This window comes from Telopea speciosissima, chromosome 4, assembly GCF_018873765.1.
Source record: "Telopea speciosissima isolate NSW1024214 ecotype Mountain lineage chromosome 4, Tspe_v1, whole genome shotgun sequence".
NCBI classification, from domain to species: Eukaryota; Viridiplantae; Streptophyta; class Magnoliopsida; order Proteales; family Proteaceae; genus Telopea; species Telopea speciosissima.
The window spans coordinates 9215305-9239004 of record NC_057919.1 but is presented as its reverse complement, the minus strand read 5'-3'; the positions used below and the strand labels follow the sequence as shown (position 1 = coordinate 9239004).

Here is a 23700-nt window from a genome sequence, read left to right as displayed (position 1 = left end):
AAATGAAACTTCCTCGTTTCCCTTCCCCCTCCCCCCCTCACCACCCCACACCCAAACCAACCAAGAGAGAGAGAGTGTGTTTCGACAAAACAATAACCAATGGGCTTCAAACCCTATTGTACAGCCAATATATGTGCTTTCGGCTTATCCTTGATGATTGCTTGATGTTCATTTAAAGTCGATGTTTGTTTAGTCAATCCAGGACACAGCCAACATTTTAGCCATGAAACCATACCGGTCAGCAGCTTCATCAATCTGCATATAAGAGCCAAGACCAATACTCATCAGATCCAATCATGAAATATCAATTTTGTCCAATAAACCACTATCAGGAATCGAATTAATGCCCAATCATTACCAATTTTTGTGTAGGCCGTCCAGCCCCATGGCCAGCTTTGCAGTCAATGCGACCAACAATTGGGTTGGTCTGAGGACTATTCTCCAAGCTCGTGCATAGGATATATTGCATGGTCTGAGGGAGAAAATAGGCCAAGATGATAAAAGTGTAAAGATATGAAGAAATGCTTATGTGACTCCAAATCATAAATACATAAAAGTAGATACAGGAGTAACAAACTCCCAAATCAAGATAATTGAGAACTTACTGTCAATAACTTCAATGAGTGTAATGGCACAACACGATCATCATGGTCAGCTGTCAACAGCATGGTAGATGGGTACTGACATGTCTTATCATGCATCTGTTCCCATGGTCTTCTAACATTGTGAAGTGGCGAGTATCTGAGAGAGAAATAGTCAAACTAAATTAATAATATACTAAGGTCTCAGTAGTTTTCAGTGCAAAGATTTCAATACAAGATCGAGCACCATTACATACATTACGAGAAACATAAGAACTGTATTTTACAATAAAGAGAACAGCAAGGATATCTGAGAGATACTCGGACTAAATTATACAAAAATTACAATCCAAAGGTCCGCCAGTAGTTTACACCGCAAAGATTTCATTTCAGTACATGAGAACCATTACGTGAAATAGGAGAAGCATAAGAACTGTATTTCAGCATGCAGATAACACAGAAAGGACCCTCAACCTTTTGTTCATACACCCAGACATGGCACACTGGTGCTCCCAAATAAAGTCCATAGCATGTTTAACACTGATCACAGAAAATTACACTAGAGTGACTAATCCAAAAATTTAGCTCGCAAAATAACTTTCTGTAGCTCGCAAAAATTACACTAAAGGGAACCAATTTGCAGCCCATAAAGGGAAGGCTTCCTACAATGATCATAATAATCTGGCACATCACTCTTCAAATTTTCTGAATATGTTGTCCATGTCACCTCTAGTCACCTGGTGCCAGCCAAATGACCATATGGTGATATAAAGCTTGGGCAAACGGAAAATACAAAGGCACATGTTCAATACATGTTGGGCCATATAATGTATAAAACTCTCTCCAACAGTCAGATTGGAGATATCAGCCCTTCAAGTGGCCTAAATAGGCAGGACCATTTAGGAAAGCTTGCCTCCCAGGGCCATGTAAAGGACATATTCCTCCTATACAGTAGGGAACTTCCAAATCACAAGATTCTGCTTAACCGTGCGTTGAGTGTATTCTTAGTTTCTTTAACACAAAAGATGAGTGATGCTAACCCTATTCCATTGAGTAGTAGAAGGTACTTTGTAGGTGACCACTACTTGGCATGTACCAAGTAGATAAATTTCTTGTTGACCATGTTTAAATTGATAAAAACAACCTCACCTAGACAAGTGTTAAACACAAGGAACAAAGACTATAAAATTTAGAGGCACAAGAATTGATACTGAAATAAATCAAAGAATTCTTAACTTGCTTTGAAAGGCTTACTATACTCGTTCTTTGGGAATCAGGGATGAGAAAAATACAGTTCGACATATTTTCAGGTAAATTGGTACATTTTAAAAAATAATAATATTATTCTATATAATATTTATGGGAAAATATCCCCATGACAATGGAGTGTGGATTCCTTCCCATGGTCTCTTAGATAATGAGATGTAGGGCCCATACTGGCACTCTCTCCTCAAACAAAATGTGGGCCCCCTCACTGAATGAATCCGTCTCCCACCCTCTCATTGGTGTGGTTTCCCACTCTGGCATCGTGGGAAACCTCTGCCCAATATTTATATACATTAATGATTTTTTAAGATTTTTTTTTTTTTTTGGTCTATCTACTCAAGGGCCCACAGGCCAACTACAAGCTAAGGGGGGGAGGCTAAGACAAGCCCACAATCTAAAACTAAGGGGGGGGGGGGGAGAGAGGTGCCTTTTTTGGCACAATATACAATCCAGGAGAGTCGATCCCTTGACCTCCTGGGGGGGCATGCACTCAACCGGCAATGCCTCCAACCAACTAAGATGAATCTATTATAAAAATTACTAAAATATGGCACATTTTAGATTAAAATGGAACTGTATCACAAAATTCGTTAATAATAAGGCTCTGGTACAAAATATGCAAAGTTTTCAATGAAATATGTAATATGGTAGTCAATTTTTTAAAACTAACGTCACTCATTTTTTTTCACAAATTATGGACTATAATCATGGGAGGTAAGTTATTGAATGACACATTGACTTTACATCAGATGATATGTTCATCTTGGAGTTTTACAAGTTTCGTCTCAAATTTATTGTGGGTAAAAATTTTGAGAAGATGTATAAAGATGTCTAGGTCCGTTCCTTTTCTGCCATGCTTTGGCCCAGAAGGATGAAATTTCAATCTATGTAATGCCCTGGCTTATAATATGGAGAAGACAATATGTTCATTTACTTAGATTAAATCCAAGCAATAAATATATAAAGGGAGGGTGTTTCCTGTCTGGGAGTGTAACCTACACTGGCAGGAAACATCCATTTACTGTACCTGAAAAGGAATCATTCCCAAGGGGTAAAGAGGTCATTTCAGGGGAAGGGAGGAGAGAGTTAGAAACAGGGGACTAGGAGTGCAGGATACGCTCCTGGACAGAGAACATTGTCCCATTTATAAAATACTTCATTTACTCAGATGAAATCCAAGCAATAAAGATAGATATACAATCAAACCACAGAATATTGACATCCAATATTAAAAACATCAATAGCAGAAAATTTCTCACTTGATCAGCCAATGGAACTCTTCCTCCTTCTCTGAACAACCATAATCAGAAGTCCAAGCATGGCCTGAACAAAAGAGAGGTAACTCACCACACAGATTTGGAGTTATAAAAAAATAAAAAAAGAAGAAAAAAGAAAGGCATGTATATTTACCTATAGTGAACTTGTGAAAACGCAGCATATCCATGACACCTACATGAGCCAGAGCACAGCCACATAGATCGGGACGCTGCCACAAAAAATTTTGCAATTTCAAGGTTATTTCTTCAACAATGTATCCTAGAGAGAGAAAAGTATGGACAGCAATTGTGTTGTCACCACAAGACCCATACCTGATTTATGCAAGCTGCAACAAGAAGCCCACCATTGCTTCCACCTTCAATACATAGCTTTTTGGGCTGGGTGTAACCTGCGGACACAAGAAATTCTGCTGCAGAAATAAAGTCATCAAAGCAGTTCTGCTTTTTTCTAAGTGAGCCGGCTTTGTGCCACTCTTCTCCATACTCCCCACCGCCACGGATGTTGGCAATGCAGAAGACGGCACCTAGATGCCTAGAGAGAACAATACGACTGACACTGAATGATGGTGTAAGGCTTATGTTAAATCCACCATATCCATACAACAAACAAGGATTCGATCCATCAAGAAGAATGTTATTCTTTGATACAATGAACATTGGTATCTTGGTACCATCCTTGCTAGCCACAAAAACCTGACAACAGAAATTCAATCAGAAACAATAAAGATGATGTTAATGATAGAAAAAATTAATGGGGGGCCGGAAAGGAGAAAGAGAAGCTTGGAAGAAATCAGAATTGCAAGGGGAAAGAGAAGAAACCCTGGAAAAGAAGAAGAGGGGGGGGGGGGGGGGAGAGGAGTGCACACGCACACAAACTCAAACTTCAATTCATTCTTCATAATCTTCTTCAATTCTGGGTTACACATCTGTTTATAAAAACCCAAAAAAATAAAGACTCTTAATTACTTACTAAAACTAAGGCTAACTAAAATAGAAACCCAATACAAACTCAAATTAGAAATTTCCCTGAGTGTCTAATAACTACCCCAAAAAAAAGTTTACATAATACTTTCCCAAATAAAATAAACTTCCTAAAATCCTACTAGATCCAAACACTCAAACTGGACTCGATTCATCTCCGTCTGGATACGCAACTGGGTTTAGGTCGGTCCAAGGTAGTGCACCAGTTGAGTCAGCCCGATCCAAGATTCTCCTGTGTCAATTCTCCCGGAGTTCAAAAAAACTCATCCACGAGTTTTGTAGAACGATAGAATCAAAATCGTGTGATCGATGTCAACTATCAGTCCACGTCCAACTTGTATAAAATCCACAAGCCGAAATTCTTGACTGAAGTAACCATGGGAAAACACAAAATCAAATGGATCAACTAAGATACCAACAGTCACGATTTCTTGATGTTAATCAGCCAACAACATTGCCTGGATCGAATTCTGATCATGGAGTTTTAACTCAACCTTCAACAATTCATGGTTTGCTTGAAGGGCTCTTATGGTATCTTTTTTTTGTTGAAGTATCCTGGCCCACTGTTCTGGACTCATTGGGATAGTGGATTTAAAGAGAAGAAAAGAATTGTGGTGTAATGATGTGTTAAAAGAGAGATGTAGAGAATGCTTGAATGATTAATTCGATCATTCAGGCCCTGTTTATATAGAGAATAGAATTACAACTGAAAATAGAAACTTACTCAGTCCTAGTCCTACTAGGAATTCCTAATACAACTAGGAATCCCAAACTAGGACTCTGCTGGGGAAAAACAATAAAAGGAAATAAAAAATAAAGAAAAAGAAACATAAATAAAGTGGGACTAACCACCCTAACTCGACTAGGACTAATCCTAGTAAGCTAGGACAGGTAGGACCAATCCTAGTGGAACTAGGACTGCTTACCCCAATCGGGTAAGCAGCAAGCAGCCTATTTCAACACTCCCCCTCAAGTTGGAGCAAAGATGTCGATCATGCCCAACTTGACTAAATTGGGATGAAACAATTTTTCAGACAATCCCTTGGTGAAGATATCAGCAAGTTGATCAACAGATGTCACAAAAGGAATACAAATCAGCCCATCTTCTAACTTCTCTTTGATGAAATGCCTATCCACCTCAACATGCTTGGTACGATCATGCTGTACGAGATTGTGTGCTATGCTGATTGCAGCCTTGTTGTCACAAAGACAACATCATAGGAAGACGAATAGGAACACCAAGATCTTGTAACAACCCTTTAAGCCGAGTAACTCACAAATACCTGTGCCATAGCTCGAAACTCGCCTTGCTGACTAGAACAGCAACAACATTTTGCTTCTTGCTACGCCACGTGACAAGATTTCCACCTACAAAGGAGCAATACCTGAAATAGACTTGCGATCTGCAGAACCAGCCCAATCGGAATCGGTGTATGCTTCTATCCGTAGATGACCATGCGTAGACAAAAGAATTCCTTTTCCAGGAGCGACTTCAAATAGTGTAAGATACGAAGAACAACCTCCATATGAGAAGAATAGAGATCATGCATAAACTGGCTTACAGTACTCACGGCGACAGCAATGTCAGGACGAGTGTGTGAGAGATAAATCAACTTCCCTACAAGTCTTTGGTACCGGCCTTTATCAACAGGCTCCCCTTCTTTCTCCTTGAGTCGAACAGTAGGGTCCATAGGAGTATCTGAAGGATGGCAGCCTAGCAACCCGGTTTCAGCTAATAAGTCTAGGACATACTTCCTCTAGGAGAGAAAAATGCCTTTAGAAGATCTGGCCACTTCAATCCCAAGAAAGTATCGTAATTTCCCTAGATCTTTAATCTCAAATTCTTGTCCAAGGAAGGTCTTCAGTCGTTTGATCTCATCACCATCATTACCAGTAACTACTATATCATCGACGTAGACTATAAAAACAGCGAGTTTTTCTCCAGTCCTCTTTATAAAGAGTGTGTGATCAGCATTACTCTGCTTATAGCCCACAGAAATCTTAGCTTTGTGGAACCGGCCAAACCATGCTCGAGGTGACTGCTTCAGCCCATAAAGTGCACGCTTCAGTTTACACACTTTTCCTTGGTTTCTGTCACAAGAGAACCCTGGTGGGACGTCCATATACACCTCCTCATCCAGTGCTCCATTTAGGAAGACATTTTTTACATCTAGTCGCGCAAATCCCATCCAAGGTTGATCGCACAAGATAATAACACACGAACAGATTCAACTTTGCAACAGGTGCAAAAGTTTCCTGGTAATCAATGCCGTATGTCTGAGTAAACCCCTTGGCCACGAGCCGTGCCTTATACCTATCCACAGTGCCATTAACCTTCTGTTTCACCACAAACACCCATTTGCATCCAACGGTTTTCTTCCCAGGTGGAAGAACCATAAGCTCCCATGTGTTATTTTTCTTCAAGGCCTCCATTTCTTCCATCATAGCTGCCTTCCACTTTCCGTCTGATAGAGCTTCCTGCCAATGGTTAGGAATACGAACAGAAGAAAGAGAGGAAACAAAAGCATGAAAGGATGGGGAAAGTGAGTTATAAGAAACAACATGAGATATGGGATGCTGCGTGCAAGTCCTGACACCTTTGCGAAGAGCAATAGGTAATTCAGGAGAAGGAATATTACCAGGTGGAGAGGCAGGTTCTAGATCCGGGTTTGGTAATTGGATGGGTACTGGAGCAACAGTTGATTGAACCTGCTTATGTTTCCTTCCATAGGTCTTCACAGTACGGTCATCAATCCTCCTCTGAAATTCACTAATAGTCCTTTGGATAGGAGTCTGGACCGGGGTAGGTTGCTCCTCTTGAATAGAGATAGTCTCCCCCTGTATAGGAACCTCTCCCCCTGAGTCAGGGGAAGTACTAGGGACAGGCCGAACTGGTTCAGACTCGTGGTAAACAGACTGAAGTGGAGGTGGAGAGTCAATAGTCAGCACATCTTCACTAACACTCTCCCCCTGAAGAGGTGGGGACACATAATATGAAACATGTTCATGAAAAACAACATCCATGCTAACAAAAGTCCGGCGGGAAGGAGGGTAATAACACCTGTACCCCTTCTGGGTAGCAGAGTAACCCAAGAAAATGCAGCGGAGACTACGTGGGTCAAGTTTACCAGGGGACCTTGTATCCCTGGCATAACAAACGCAGCCAAACACCTTAGGTGGGACTATGAAGGAAGAAGAGCCAAGTAATAGCTCAATAGGGGCCTTGGAAAGAAGAACCCGACTGGGCAGCCTATTAATTAAATAGGCTGCAGTAAGAACTGCATCCCCCCAATAAAGGGAAGGGACATTGCGAGCAAACATAAGAGCTCTAGCGATTTTTCCTCTCAGCCACACCATTTTGGGCTGGAGTGTCAACACAGCTGGTCTGATGGAGGATTCCATGGGCAGCAAGGTATTTTTGGAACTGACCTTCCGTATACTCTTTCCCATTGTCACTCCTCAAAATTTTAAGAGTGGCAGTAAATTGGGTCTTAATTAATTGATGAAAGTGCTGAAAGCAAGAAAAAACTTCATTTTTTGTGTGCATAAGGTATACCCAAGTGAACCTAGAATAGCAGTCAATGAAAGTGACATACCACCGATGGCCAGTCAGGGAAGCTTTCCTACTAGGCCCCCATACATCAGTATGAACAGTATGAAATAAGGAAGAGGATCTCTTATTAGAAATATGATAAGTTGAACGTGTCTGTTTAGCCAAGACACAAGGTTCACAAAAAAAATCTTCCTTATTACAATCCTTAACTAATGCTGGAAATAAATTTGATAAAGTTCCTAAGGGGGGATGGCCTAGTCTAGAGTGCCATTTATGTATTTCAGAAGAGAAAGATGCCGAAGGTAAAGATGAGTAGGTGTAGGATCTCCATCAAGCAGGTACAATCCGCCATGCATTTTACCCGATCCTATCGTCTTCCCCGAGTCCAGCTCCTGAAAAACACAGTGAGTTGGAAAAAAAGTCACTTTACAATTTAGGGATTTAGTGATACTGCTAATGGAAAGAAGGTTAGTTGTAAATTTGGGAATATGCAACACAGATGGCAGGGTAAGGGAAGGAGAATAACCAATGGATCCTTTCCCGAGATGGAAGAGAGGGGACCCATCAACAATTTTGACTTTATCCTTACGAGCGGGAGAATATGTATCAAAAAGGCTAGAAGAACTCTGTCATGTGATCGTAGCACCGGAGTCTATGATCCATGGAGTGGATACTACCGATGCACAATGACCAGAAAAAGAAATACCTGCGGGCAAAGAAGGAACCCGAATTGGCGAGGACGTAGTAGAGGCAAGCGGATGTGTTCAACATACGACGGAGAGCCTGGAGTTCTTCCCGAGAGAAACCGATGTCGCAGTAGGAGTTGGGGCTACACTTTCAGTGTGATTGGCTTTGCTTTTAGACTTAGCACGTCCTCGTCTGGCCTCAAAATCAGCAGGCTTGCCATGTAATTTCCAACACTGAGCCTTCGTGTGATATGGTTTGTGACAATGCTCACATTTCACAGGCTCTTTAGTAGTGGTAGCACCAACACTGTCAAAAGAAGTAACGGGAGTGGAGGCAGCAGTCAGTAATGCTGATCGCTCAACTTTGGGAGTAATCATCATGGCAGCCCTTCTTGTCTCTTCACTGTGAACATAAGAAAAAGTTTCCTCTAAAGTGGGGAAAGGAATCCGACCAAGGACTTGTACCCGGATAGGATCATAATCATCATTGAGGCCAGCCAGGAAATCATAGACCCGAAACTTATCAACATAGGAATGATAGGCAGTGATGTCAGTAGTAGTAGTAGGTGAAAACCTAGCATAGTGATCCAATTGTTGCCATAAACACTTGAGGGCAGCATAGTATTTAGTGACGAGATAGCTCCTGCGAGTGGTATGTTGGAGTGTCTTCCTAATGTCATACACCGAGCATCATTACCGAACGGCCATAAGTTCCCTTGACGGCAGTCCGGATCCGAGTAGCAGATGTCAAGGAGTAGATATTGACGGAGAGGTCGGTGGTCATAGAATTCGTAATAAAGGACATCACCATAGCATCATTGGAAGCCCATTTAGTACGGGCAGCACCTTCTTCAAGATGGTGTGGTGGTGCGTAAGATGGCCATGAGTCCACTACCGCCACAAAGGAGATAGATCTGGCCCGGATGAGGTAATTTGATCCCTCAAGTTTAATAGCTGCAGCATAAGGGAGAAATTCTGTCCGCGGCTGAGAATCAACTCCGAGTTGGCCGTGGTTACATCCGAGTCCCCCATATTGCAGACAAAACAAGATAAAAACTGAAAGATGAGTCCCTTCGTAGCAACAAGAACCAGCCCTAAATAAAAATCGATAGTTAGGGTTTTGAGGAAACCCTAGAAGAAAAGTCGATTGAGATTCAGGGGTCTTCAAGTCGGAAAAAAAATTGCAGAATCTGTCTTCAAAGTTGATGCAGATCTGTGCAACACACTGCCCACGCAGAGAGGAGAAATAAACCAGATTGAGAAGCAGCAGGTCTTGAATATTTGTTCAAAAAAAAAACCTGGAGAGTGATATGGATATATGCCTCAATGGTAGGAAGAGAAACAGAGACAGCAGCTGTCCAGAAAAACCTGCAGTGTTGGATCCCAAGAAAACCAGCCTGTAATTGTAAGAGAATCTGATCTTCAATAAGGGAGAACTCCAAAAAAAAATTTGCAGAAGTGTGGGCAGCAGCTATCGATCAAAGAACTTCTTAAATCATCAATTGTTGAGGTGAAAAATTAGGGCAGCATCTACAAATCACCTCATTAGATCTGCCCTAAGTGGAGAAAAAACCAGAAAACGTGAAGAGAGTTGAGTGGGGGGGGGAAGATGGAGATCGAGTGTTAATGGAAGGAGGGTGGTGGGCTAGGAACCAGGCTAGATCTGAGAGACTAGCTCTGATACCATGTTAAAAGAGGATGTAGAGAATGCTTGAATGATTAATTCGATCATTCAGGCCCTGTTTATATAGAAAACAGAATTACAACTGAAAATAGAAACTTAACTCAGTCCTAGTCCTACTAGGAATTCCTAATACAACTAGGAATCCCAAACTAGGACTCTGCTGGGGAAAAACAATAAAAGGAAATAAAAAATAAAGAAAAAGAAACATAAATAAAGTGGGACTAACCACCCTAACTCGACTAGGACTAATCCTAGTAAGCTAGGACAGGTAGGACCAATCCTAGTGGAACTAGGACTGCTTACCCCAATCGGGTAAGCAGTAAGCAGCCTATTTCAACACGATGGTTGGGGACTGGGGAGGGAAACTTTTGGAAGAAATAAGAAAGGACCTAAATAAACTAAAATGACTAAAGTGGAGGGTAATATGGGGAAAGTGGCCTAAATGAAAAGAAAAAGGATAATAACAGAATAGGGGTAAACTGGAGGGACAGTTTAGGAAAAAAAAAAATAAAGTAACACAAAAAGAGTGGGTTACCGTGTCCTGCTTGGAGTCATGTACTCCAGGGAGCAACGATAGAGGCGGGGTGTTTCACTCGGCTATTACCAGCGGAGAATCCGGTGGGGTATTGTTGCTGCTGTGTTCGAAACCAAATGGAAAAACTGTTATGAAAAGGAGGAGACACATGGAATCGAACCAAAAGATCAGCTCGAAGGATGTTGTCGATGGCAGGAGTCGACTTGCGGTGAAGTCTTGAACCAGGTATGTACCCCTTTTTTCTGGTTTCTGTACTCTCTATCCCTTGCACTTTCTCGAGAGCAGCAGATACTCCTTGTGCTGATACAACAAACCCCAAAAAATATGACCTGATCACTCGTAAATGTGCACTTTTTTAGATTAGTAAAAAGCTTCTCTTGCAGAAGTACCTGAAAGACCTGTCATAGGTGATCTAAATGAGTAGACTGAGATTTACTATAGATGAGAATATCATCAAAGTAAATCACCAAGAACTTGCCTATGAATGGCCGTAGCACCTGATTCATCACTCTCATAAAAGCACTAGGTGCATTGGTCAACCCAAAAGGCATGACTAATCACTCAAAGAGAACATCCTTCATCTTGAAGATTGTCTTCCATTCATCCCCGGGTCTAACCTGAATTTGGTGAGATACCCGCTCTTAAGATCAATCTTAGGGAAAAGATCGATGAACCAGCCATCATATCCAACATGTCATCAAATCTAGGTATAGGAAACCTATACTTGACGGTGATTTTGTTCATGGCTCTGCTATCAACGCACATACACCAAGTACCGTCTTTCTTTGGCGTGAATAGAGCAGGTATTGCATAGGGACTAAGACTCTCCCTGATGAATCCCTTCTGAAGCAACTCATCCAATTGCCATTTAAGTTCGGCGTGCTCTTTGGGATTCATATGGTAACGAGGTAAATTTGGTAGAGAGGAACCCAGAACTAGATCAATTGCGTGTTGGATGTTACACATAGGTGGTAATTCATTAGGTAATTCCTCGGAAAACAGTTGCCCAAACTCACATAACAAAGATGTATGGCAACTAGAGCATAAATAATCTCAGAGCCTCAGTAAATTTGCTTGACAAAATAGTATTACTCTATATGGCAACTAGAGCATAAATAATCTCAGACTTCTTACACTCTTTATCAAACTGCATATGACTCATTATGTTGAGTGTTTTCTGAGGTTTTGATTTAGATGTGCTTCACTTTGGTTCTTGGAGCTTTACCTCTTTGGGAGTGCTAGGGGTCAGTCTAATCTTCTTCCCATTATGTTCAAAAACACAGATGTTGGACTTCCCATATGAAGTCACATCTCAGTCATATAACCAAGGCCTACCAAGGATGATGTGAGCAACATCCATCTCTAAGACATCACACCAAACGCGGTCTTCATAACCTACAAAGTGCAAGGGAACCAAGCAACTCAGTGTGATTGGGATAGCAGACTGATCCACCCAAGCAACCTTATAAGGTTTCGGATGTGCTTCTGGCTTGAGTGCCATTCGAGTGACAACACCCTGGGCAACCACATTCATGCAGCTACCACTGACGATGGCGACTCAGCAGTTCTTACCCTGGTGATAGGTGTAAATAGTAAAGACGTTGGTCCGGCGCCAATCATCACTGTCCTTAGGTTGTGAGACCATGCATCTCACAACTCCTACCTCCTCATCTAACATGGTCTCATAAGGCCTATGGTCCTCAAACTCATTCTACTGAGTATGCTCCTAGTCACAATCCTCATGGTCTTGTCCTCCCACATAAAGATTTCTGTTGGGACTTCTCTGACAAAGTGTCCAAATCCCTGGCATTTGAAACACAGTTGATGGCCATTTCTGAAGACTCTCTCTCCTGAGTATACTCCTGGTCACAATCCTCATGGTCTCTCTCTCTCTCTCTCTCTCTCTCTCTCTGCAACTTGTACTCCGCTTCTATTTCTCTTCTCCCTTTCTTTTTCTTCTTCTTTCTCTCTCTCCCTCCTCTTTTCCTCCTCAAGAATTCTGTTCCTTTCCCCTCTATAATATTGTTTTCTTCTTCCCCCACACCCACATGGTACTGTTTCCTTAGTTTTCTTTTATGTTTCTGCTGTACAGTGACTCTAATGAACAGATTTATATCCATATAGAAGCTGGTCATCAAGCACAGCCTAAAATTCTACTTCATTTTCTTTTCTCCTTAATATTCCTGATCAATTTTCTGTTTAGTATTTTACATTGAAACTGTTGTTATTCTAGCATGGAGTTGGCTGCCTCCTACTATGTTTACGTTTGCTTAGCCTTATTGTTATAGGATACTTGAATTCTCCTGACTATTAATACTTGACTGAGTGATGCCTAATTCCTAACCCCTATAGCACCTGATCGAATATTGCAAAGCTGAATATGTAGCTTACGACTTCTGTTGTTCATTGTTATTATTATCACTGTTCTAACATGTATGTGTGTCATGTATGCCACTGCCTTCACCCAACTAGGCAGCTTAGGTGTGATTGTAGTCTCCTGTAGGTTAGTCCTGCTCTCCTTGTAGTTAAACTTAGTTTTCTAGGTTTAATCCTACATCAAGAATGGATCTTTGAACAAAAGAAAAGAAATTGAGTGATATTATATATATAAAAGAAAATACAAGTGATTGGAAACAAGAAAGGAAATAGTGAGACTCTACACGTGGGGTACAACTGGAAGAAACTTCAGCCACACAAGAACCAAAATGTAACATCAGAAGGCCAAGTCATGGCCAACCAAGGAGACCTTGGAGTTGGAACTAAAATATCAACAACATACAGTTAACCCCCCTGGAAAATAAACCCTATTACAAAGGTGGGCAACAGGCCCCTACCTTTACCCCCAAGCCTCTCAACACCAAGACAACCCAAACTCTACCACATTAAGTATCCTACCCAAATGGAATCGAAAAAATAAAAATAAATAATAATAATAATAATAATAAACACTCAAGCAGCCTACAAGTGAAACAAAAAGTCAGGAAAAGGATTTTAATTGTTTTAAAGAAAAATAATGGTGAAAAGTTCTCCCAAGCAACAAATAGATGTTCTTATGAGCATACTGAAAGACATGATGTAGTCTAGGGTAGAGCCTGAGGGCCACAAGATCCTTCATTGCTCAGAATAATATTACGGCCCTTAAGCAAATGGCATGGATCATGATGATCAGAAGGCTTTGGCATCGTTCACCTATTTATTATCCGATTACCCTCTAAAAGAACAGAAAGTTGTTGAATAGTTCTCATTGTTCCGCAATCTAAAAGAAAGCATTAAGATTATAATACCCTGTCTCCCCCCCCCCCAACACCCAAAAAAATAAAAAGAAAAGGAAAAAAAAAAATACAAAATAAACTTGAGATAAAAAACCAGTCACTCAGATTAATCATTAAGATGTCAAAAGCAAACTCAAGATACCTGATTAACCTGAAACTCTGAACGATCAAATCCAGGCACCACTATTTCTTGGAATATCTTCATTTCTGGAACCTCAGTTTTTAAGTTGCACTGGTAAATAATACCAGGAGTGAGGAAGCTAGTGAATTCAATAAACACTTCACTGTCTTTTCGCCTACCAGTGATCCCATCAACTGAGCCAATATCAATTGGCAAATGATGAACCAATGAAGCTGTTTCCAAGTCCCTAACCTGCAGAACATACTTGACATCACTCAAGTAACTGACCAGAATTTGGTTTTCGTTAACAGCATAAGCTGCTTCAAGCACATCTTTCTCAGATTCTTGGAGGACAACAGTCCAAACAGTTGGTTCCTTCAGATCCACTCGGACTAACTTATACTTGGGAGCTTCTTTGTTAGTCAGAAAGGTGAATAAGGTATCATCATTTGCAACAGCTCGATAACTTGCTTCAAAATTGTCAACAAGCTTCGTAAAAGGAAGCATTTCATTTCTCTCTCTAAAACCTTCAAGCCCATTATTCAGTGAAGACAAGTCACAATAGTAAAGTTTGTTGACTGGATCACAGCCCTCCTCAATGTATAGCAGCACATACTGCATATTAAAATCAAGAATTAAGTCAACTAGATGAGGAATACAACATTTCTGCAATACATAATTAAATCAACTAGATGAGTATTACCCAACAATTTGTGCCATCTCTTAGTGAAATAACAGATTCGTGGATATTTCCCAGGTAAGGAAATCACAAAGGGCGGCTTCAATTACTATGCTAAGTAATTAGTCTTGATTATTTCAATTAAAACATCCAGTTCAATAATTCATCTGAAAATGAATTCCAGTGAGAACAAAATAACTTCAATAGGCCTCTGACTACAATGAGTCAGGTGCTAATCTTTATCCCTAGATCCTTAAAGAATCTACCAAACAAGAAAGACTTGTGAGTAAAATGATTCAAGATCAAGATCTTGATTCTTGATTCTACTTCTTGTCTTGAATCTTGCAATTGATGGAATGTGTGCTGAAAGGATGAGATGGGATGGTCTCGTGGATCACACGTGAAGAGGAGAGCCACATCCAACGTTGGGGAGACATCCACACAAGTTTAGGCTTGTGGAGCCACTAGACGCACCTAAGGTGACGAATTCCCTATCTAGTCCCTGTAAGTTGAGTGTCTCATTCATATTCCGTCACTGCCTGGTTACGTTTAGAGCCCAGCTATAAGAATATCATTGAGCAAATGACAGGGGCTCAAAGTTAATAAAACAAAATATCAACAGAAAATTTTCATATCTTTTAATATCCACCATTGATTTACTTTTCAGATACAGTGGATTGTATCATTGAAATTTCCCAGAAAAGTTCGTTACAACATCCAAATGGATGGTTTATCAATGGGAGACGACCGTTCTTCTTATCTGGAACCATTCGAATGGTATTATACATTCATATTTCCCCATATGACAGAGCCTGCAATTTTGACAACTGCAATACTAGCAGTATGACACCAAAAAAACAAAAAATTCGGGTTGAGGCAATGAGGTTGTTTTCACTTGAGTGATGAAAAGAGCAATTAGCTAGAGCAGCAAGTACTGTAGCAAAACTAATTGCAAAAGAGTGATCAGGGATTTTGAATCCTGAAGGAGATAGCCATATTGATTTTTTACAGTGGCGTCTCGTCTTTGAGGCAATGGAGGTTTGACTCCTCTTCGGTCTCCCAAGACATCATACTGCTTCTCTTCTTTCCTGTCATCAGTCGATAGGTGCATAGGCAATAGTGGCTTCAATACGCATTCCTGTGAAAAGAATATACTGGCTAATGCAGGCCTGGTTAAATGTGGGTCAGGTTTTAGGAATGGTTTTGGTTGAGCTTTAGATTTTGGGTTGTATTATTATAATGAGCTGAAATATAAAGCCCAAAAGTGGGGATTTAAGAGGTGCACGGAATTAATATATTTTTTGGGTGGGTGGGTCCCATGTTGGCGATAGTTGTTCGTTAGGAGACTAGTAATGGGTTGTAAGTTGTTAGTCTTTAGGTTATTTTAGGAAATCCAGATTTTAGATTCCTTACCTGTCCAAGAATCCTAGGTTCTCTTTGGTATGGTTTATGTTCCTAGTTATCTGACGCATTTCCATTTTGCAGGCATTTGGTATGATTTTGGCCCTTATTTCTCATAATTATAAATTGATATAAACTAAAAATCATAAACAGCTGAGGAGGCATTTATGATTTAGTCATAAATTGCTTATTGTTGTTTATGCACAAGTTGCTAATGAGCATGTATTCATAAGTGACACAAGTCAAGAGTAAATGGTCATTTTATATTTTTTAAACAAATGTATTGAAACCCATCTCTCGTGCTCGGTACTGCCGGAATTTTTCAATGCCTGCTATTGGACACAAAAAACAGAAGGCTATTGGGTCCGGCCCGTTGGGAGCAGCATGCAAGGTTTCAGCCTGCCTAAAGCGGCGGACACCCCTCGTATGCAAAATTGGAAATGCACAACGTTGCAAAAGCAGCGAAGAGAACAACTTATTTTGGGCAAGCAACTTGCAGCCTGCCAGGACAACTGCATAAGGGGATGGGTCCGATTCCCGATGGCAAGTGTAAGTCCCAACTCCCACCTATTTGTGAAGAGGCGACAGGCAAGCGATTGCGATTGTCAAAGACTGAAACAAAAAGAGACCAACCCAACCACCCAACTCAACCCAAAGGAAAAGACGATGAACACACACACGGGGAGAGAAAGAGAGAGAGAGAAGGAAATACCTGTTCTTACCCCGTTTTCCTACCACCCAACTCAATCCAAAAGGAAAAGAGGACGAACCAACCCAACCACCCAACTCAACCCAAAGGAAAAGACGATGAACACACACACGGGGAGAGAAAGAGAAAGAGAGAAGGAAATACCTGTTCTTACCCCGTTTTCCTACCACCCAACTCAATCCAAAAGGAAAAGAGGACGAACAGAGAGGGAAGGAAATATGTGTTCTTACCTCATTTCCCTGTGCCCCCATTCCCTCCTATCCCTCCTCTATTGATTCTTGAGTTCCATTACTTTGATATTGAATGGAAATTATAAAAGAGAAGGTTATCTTACTCGTAATTCTTTATCTTATCCATCTTTCTCTCTTAATCAACTGCTTTGTCTCGTTTCCATTTAACTTTTACAAGGTTAAAAGAAGGGGAGAAAGATCTGTTCTCAATTTCTCTGTCGATTTCTTGGAGTACAAGCCATGCCTCTTTAGCTCAACTTTTAATTCGGAAAGGGAAAACTGATTGGGGATGTATAGAGCAAAGATTGTCTCATGTCAATGGAGCTGCACCCTTTAGTAATTGGTGATTCTGTAATTGATATTTTGATCATTCACGTGTCAATCTTTCAAGCGGATTTGAGAATTTCAATCAGTTGGAATGGGAGAAGGTAGGGGTTGAAAGGAGTTTTAGGCCAGAATCAAGATCTAGAGATGGCATGGACGCTCCTGATCCACAGCAACCAATAGAAATTTCCTCTTCTTCCTTGGTTGGTTGGTTGTTTTTCCAAGCTTTATTTGGTGAGTTTTCTTTCAATCAGAGTTTCTGTACAGAGTATTGATGATCTGAAATATTCTTAAGAGAGTTTGATGATGTTACCCAACTAGATTATTTCTTATATCATCAATAAAGGATCACCCCGTAATTACCGAGATGTAGTAGAATTTTTTATGTGACAGAGTAGTCTTTCTGGTAATGCATCTCACATGTTTGACAAAATTGTGCAAAGGAATAGAAGAACCAAGAGTTACAGAATTTATTTTACACATAGCAATACCAAACATATTTCTCATTTTGGAATGATGGAATCTATTATGTCTAGTGGTAACCAAACAATTATTATCTATGGTCCATAACTTATTTTCATAAATAGGTCATAAGACAAATAGAAATTACACCAAAGAGAACCCTGGTTAGGAAAGTCGAGATATTATGTTTCATTAGTTGAGCTACTCTAGAATGTTTCTTTTCATTAGTGAAGAATGTTTATTTTCCATACTTAACTTAAGGTCACGGGTGGTGCACAAACTCTCAAGCTGAACTTAGAGCTTTGAGAGATGGTCTTAGATTGTGCCAGGAGCTGGGATTCAAAGAGGTAGTGGTGAATTCAGATTCGGCCAACACAGTGAAAATGGTGATCCTTCGGAGGTGCAGCCTTTGGAAAGGGTGGTATTGGTTCAATGAGATTTTAGTGCTCATACAGGCTACTCAGGCAAAAGTGGATTTTGGGTATAGAGAAAGCAACAGGGCTGCTGATTGGTTGGCCAAGCAAGCTTGTGAGACAGGGTCTTCGGTCACTTTCCTGCAGGATAACTTGCCCACAGGATCTTTCCAAAAGAATATCAAGGAGGATAGGGAGGGCCTTCTGGTCCTTAGAGTCTAATGTTGGTTTTGTGGGTTTGGGGTAAGGTGGAATGTCCCCCCCTGTATTCGTTATTCTTTGATGATTTAATAATATCTTGCGGCTGGCCCAAGTCCCAGGTAAGTTCGGGTTAAAAAAAAAAAAAAAACATTGTACCCCCCACAATTGTGGGTTAATAAAGAGTAATTGGATTTCTTTTGGTTATTAACAAACTGTTCTATAGCCAAGTGTGATGTAATTGGCTGTCTAAAACCAGCCGCAGGTGTGGGGATTCTTCCCTACACCAGCAGGAGTAGCCATCGTATAGGTGTAGAGTCCCTACACCAGCAGTAATCGTGGGCTAAAGTTAGGATTTTATTTGGTATTTTTTTAGTTTGTCTTTTGTTGAGTTGTAACTCTAATTAGGATTCCTAGTGCAAGTTTGAATCCTAGTTAGAAGTCCTAGTTAGCATTCCTAGTTTTGTTTTGAGTCATAGTTAGAGTTGTTTTTTTCTTTTCAGCCATAAGGCTATAAATATGTAAGAGCTCCAATTGAGCCCCCACGATTTAATGAATAGAGAATTTTGCTTCTGCAAGCATCACTGTCCAAAGATAGGCTGTGAGGGTGAGATACCCAGGCTGAGATAGCCTTCACTGCCTCTCTCCATCGATCTGCATTCAAGTGTTCAATTAATTTCAGTTCTGCCCTAGCTGATAACTTGAAGATTCAATTCAACTACTGGGATTCTACTACTAGACTCAAGGACAGCTCAATCAACAAGTAAGTACAACACCCCAACCCCAAACCCTTCTTCTAATCCTCTAAACCTAACCCTATCATTCCATCATCTCTGAACATCATCCCCATTACCTAAATCCCACTCAGACCAATCCACTCATCATAATCCCACCTTCATTGATTCGATCTTTCCCTCTCACCATAAGGGAAACCTGATTCTAGTCCCAGCCCTAGGTGACCACTTTAAACCCTAGATTTCCCCTCCTTCCACTTTCCCAAAACCCAGAAACCCTAAACCTAATCTATTGTTCACTCAAGCTTACATACCTAATCTCATCAAAGCATCTCAGGACCTTCACTGGAAGACTCCCCTACATCAACTTACCCTAACCTTACCATCAAACCCTAGGCCCCATCAAACCCTAACCCTAATTTCACAATTTCACATATTTTGATCTAGCTGATTCCATAGCAGATCCTGGTTATTGATTCTAGTTGGCCTCATACCCATCTAGAATTACATTAAAGTGGCTGTTATCTCTCTCTCTCTTCCTCTTCTCTGTATTTTCTATTCTGTTCCATCTCTCCTTATTCGTCTCTTTATCCCTTCTATTTCTATCTGCTTTTTCACCTGTCAACAACTAATATCTTTCTTTCACGTTTCTCTCTCCTCTTAAATTCCGCATACTACTGTTGGATTAGATCTCAAGCATCAAACAGGTCAGCTACTATTTAAAGTTTAAATAAATATATTATAACCTGTTCTTCTATTTGTTTTCTCTCCACCGTTTGTCCCATCGATATCTTAATGCTCTACTGATTTAATTTCTGATATTCTCAGTTTCTGTTACAACATAATCAGATCTGATCTTCCGATCTAGGATATTCTTTCCATTATTTCTGACCATTTTATCTAAAGCTGGATCCATCCAGCATAATCTCCCCGATCTGTCATCTTTCTTCTCAACAAATCAAAGTCTTAGATCTCTCTTTGAGCCCATTAACTGCAGACCAATCAGATCCATAAGATCTAATCGATCTGCATCACTGGCTAGCTGGACTTGTTGCAGAAGGAAGTCTTTTGTGATCAGTTTCCACTATTTTTTTTTTCAAGCAATATCAAGGCAAAAGGAAACTGCAGAGGAAATCAAATTTTAATATGATAACAACAGCAATATTATCCACTTCTATTCTTCAGAACTACTACATGACTTTAGATGCAACTTTGAGACATTAGATAAGAACACAATCAAATTACTACTACTTCAACAAATAGGTCATCAACCTAATAAACCACAAGGGTGCCATGAGAAGCTTGCATAAAGTAACTCAGAAAATTAGAATGAGTGGCTTCAATGTTTTGGCAGAAGGGATATGATTAGATAGCATTTTACCTTCCCATCATCCATGACTTCAGCCGCGAACAGATATTTTGGGTTTTCAGGATCCTTCCAACACAAAACATCTTGGGATTGGTCTGCACCCAAGAAATGATAGTAGAGCTCGTGATAAAGGTTGGCATTGGTCTCAGTCCCAGCATCTATCTGTTCCCCCTCCCTATAATTCAGGGCATATCACTCTTTGATTTTGAAAATCATAAATACATAAAACTGAAACTATAAGAAATCAATCTGAACTACTTAGCATGAATACCAACAAAGAAGCAAGACTTACTTGGGAGCTGGATAGCGGCTGTAGAAAAACCCTTTGTTATCATGACTCCAACTAATACCGGAGAACTTAACCTGAGACAAGTAAATGTGCAGAAACGTTACCGCATACCCGACCAACAAAAAGCTCTTCTTCGGTCTTTGCTCCGTATTAAGTTGAAATTGGGGTTGCTAAGTAATAATGCTCACCCAGGATAGAGTATCAGGTTCGACCGTCTTATCCTCAACCCGCATAACTTTAACAGTCACCCAATCACTGCCGCTGGAGCTAAGCCCATAAGCCAAATACTTGGCATCCTCACTAATGGCGGATGTACTAAGAGCGACGGTTCCGTCTTCACTGAGTCCATTTGGATCAAGCAAAACCTCTGCTTTTCCATCCAAACTATCCTGGAAAAAAAAAAAAACAAATGAGAGCTGAATCAATAAAAACAAGTGTTTCCCCAACCTTATTCCTCCGAGTTAGAGCAGTCGACCTGTACATAGAGGACGTTTTGCGCTTGAAGCCCTGTGTTATGGAAGTAAAAGTACTTATTTCCTCTCTTGAACGGAGCATCAAATCGTGGATGATCGAAGAGTCTAGTAATTTGTTGGCGCAACTTCTCCCTCGTATCGCACGTCCGAAAGAGCGATTCGGTCAAACTCGCTTGCTTCTGGACGAAATCTTTAACTTTGTCCGCATCTGGATCTTCAAGCCTGATCGGAGGAAAAAAATAACATTAGATACATGAATACCAAATTTAGCTTGATTTCACCCTTGGCAAGAAAATTGTTCTCGGTCGTTGAAGTACATTACCATCGATACGGATCAGAAATTTTAACGCCGTGATAGTCATCAACAACCGACTCGTCCCTTCGTGCGGTAGGATACTGTAGTAAGGGAAGATCTTCCGGAGGAGACAAGGAGCCCATCTTGAATCTAGATTCTTGACCGGTGAGAGTACGAGGAGAGAGATATGTTGACGAGAAAGACAACGCAGAGGAGAGGAAATGGAAAAACGTGAGAAAGAATGATTCAAAGAGTCGGCGTGTACCTGCGCCCAGACACACAGTCTGGCTACCGGTGCACAGCAGGCACAGTATTTTTTTCAAATTTTTTTGGAAAATTTTCACCAATCTCCCATGTTATAATTACAAAAATACCCGTCAATTTTAAAAAATTATGCCATACCCTTAGAAGTAAAGGGAGAATGACCATCTCCATGTCCAATTCCACTACAAGTGACACATCAACTGGTCGGCTTTTGGGGATTTTGAATGAGAATGACCAGCTCCATGTCCAATTCCACTAGGACCTTGTCGAGGTATTCACAAAGAGCCTGAAGGAGGGTTGATCGCAAAGCCAAGGGTTCCCCAACTAAAGTAGCATGAAATTGGGCTGGTTTGAAGACAGCAAGTATACTGGTTCCATGATAGTCTCGAATAATGAATCCTAGTCCTCCGTCATTTGAACCAAGCTTAAGGGATGCGTCACAGTTGATTTTAAATAACCCTTGTGGGGGAGGATGCCATCCTTCTAATTGCTGCCTTCCATCAGAGGCAGGAGATGATACCTGAATCTGTGATGGAGCTTGGATGAACTCAAGGTGGGCTTTTTGAGTTGCATCAACAACTTCACCCAGGGACCAAGATCACCTCTTGATGAATATGAAATCGTTTCGAGAGGCCAGATGTGCCAAGCTATGAATAAGGCCAGACGTTCATGGAAAGCCAGATCCCTGATGCAGAATGGCTCAGGAGAAGATATGAGGAATTGAACCTGATGTCTCCTTAATCAATTCCACCTGGACATATACATGTCTATGACCCCAATTCCCATATTCACACGCATTGAATCGGAATGAGAATCTTACCAAAGGAAAAAATATATATATATTGGAATGAGAATCAAGGGAAACTTTCCGATTGATAACCATCTTGCTCCCAATTCCTTGATTCCAGGTGGAATTGATTCTTTTAGATTCCATGATTTGGAGAGTAACATTGGCGTTTGGTAAGCATTTCTAGAATTGATTCCGGATAGACTATAAGAGCAGAATCATATTTTTGTACGAAATTGATAGAATTGCTCCAATTTTTACAATGACAATTACAAAAATGCCACTTTAATAAGTTTTTAACCTCTAATGAACTCCAACCATCCCCTGAAGAATCGAAATCCTCTACTCCCTGCCGTCACTCGTATGCCCGACACACAGCAAGGCGTGTGCCCCACACACAAGCAAGGCGAAAAAATACCTTTCCCCGCTGTGTGTGCGCGAGCGGCAAGGAAGTATAGGATCAGGACTCATCCTCTGAATCGCTCCTACAACGGTGGTGAGTGGTGATTTATTCACCCAATCACTAAGAGAAAGAAGAAGACGACGTTGCTATTGCATCACCATTTTCGCCCACTCCTCTTGCTGATGCTCACGACTCCATGGACACTGATTGTCGGAAGCTTACCATTGGATCAGTGCAATGCCATCGAAAAGGTTGAATCGAATTGAAACTTCTAATGCAAAACCCCCATCCTTTTCGCCAATAGTCATGACTATGTGGCTTCTCCTCTGCATCAACCCCTCTATCTTACAACGAGTCTATCATATTTTGAGAAGGGTGGTTCTGAATCTAGCCCCTCTTGTGGTGAAGCCCTCTCTATTTATTGCCTATAATCTCTCCTTGTTTTCTCTAACACAAACCCTCTGGATTTACAGAAAGAATAGGGACAACCGAATAAGAAAACTTGTTTCCTATAAAATAGACTATAGTTGTTAAAAATTATTATTTTTAATACGAATAGAATTTTTTTAAACTATTGGACTGATTTGGATTTTTGGGTCCTCTTCTTTTTGTGGTTGTGTAGAAACACTCTTCCTATGCAACAATGTTTTGCTTTGAATATTGATTCAACCAATCACAAAAGGCCCTTTTAATTGTTTTTGGGTCAAAATCCTA

General features: G+C 40.7%; 1 protein-coding gene across 1 annotated transcript; it reads right to left on the bottom strand.

Annotated features, from left to right (window-relative positions):
* Positions 1 to 84: 84 nt before the first annotated feature.
* LOC122657944 (prolyl endopeptidase-like) lies at positions 85 to 21706 on the bottom strand. Its single transcript, XM_043852749.1, has 12 exons — positions 21560 to 21706; positions 21240 to 21459; positions 20953 to 21153; positions 20768 to 20838; positions 20488 to 20650; positions 13978 to 14571; positions 3437 to 3817; positions 3258 to 3333; positions 3107 to 3170; positions 606 to 741; positions 359 to 472; positions 85 to 255 (listed from the first exon to the last, which is right to left on the bottom strand). Exons 1-12 carry the CDS (start codon positions 21673 to 21675, stop codon positions 190 to 192), a joined length of 2202 nt encoding a protein of 733 aa, XP_043708684.1. The 5' UTR covers positions 21676 to 21706; the 3' UTR covers positions 85 to 189.
* Between the last annotated feature and the right edge of the window lie 1994 nt (positions 21707 to 23700).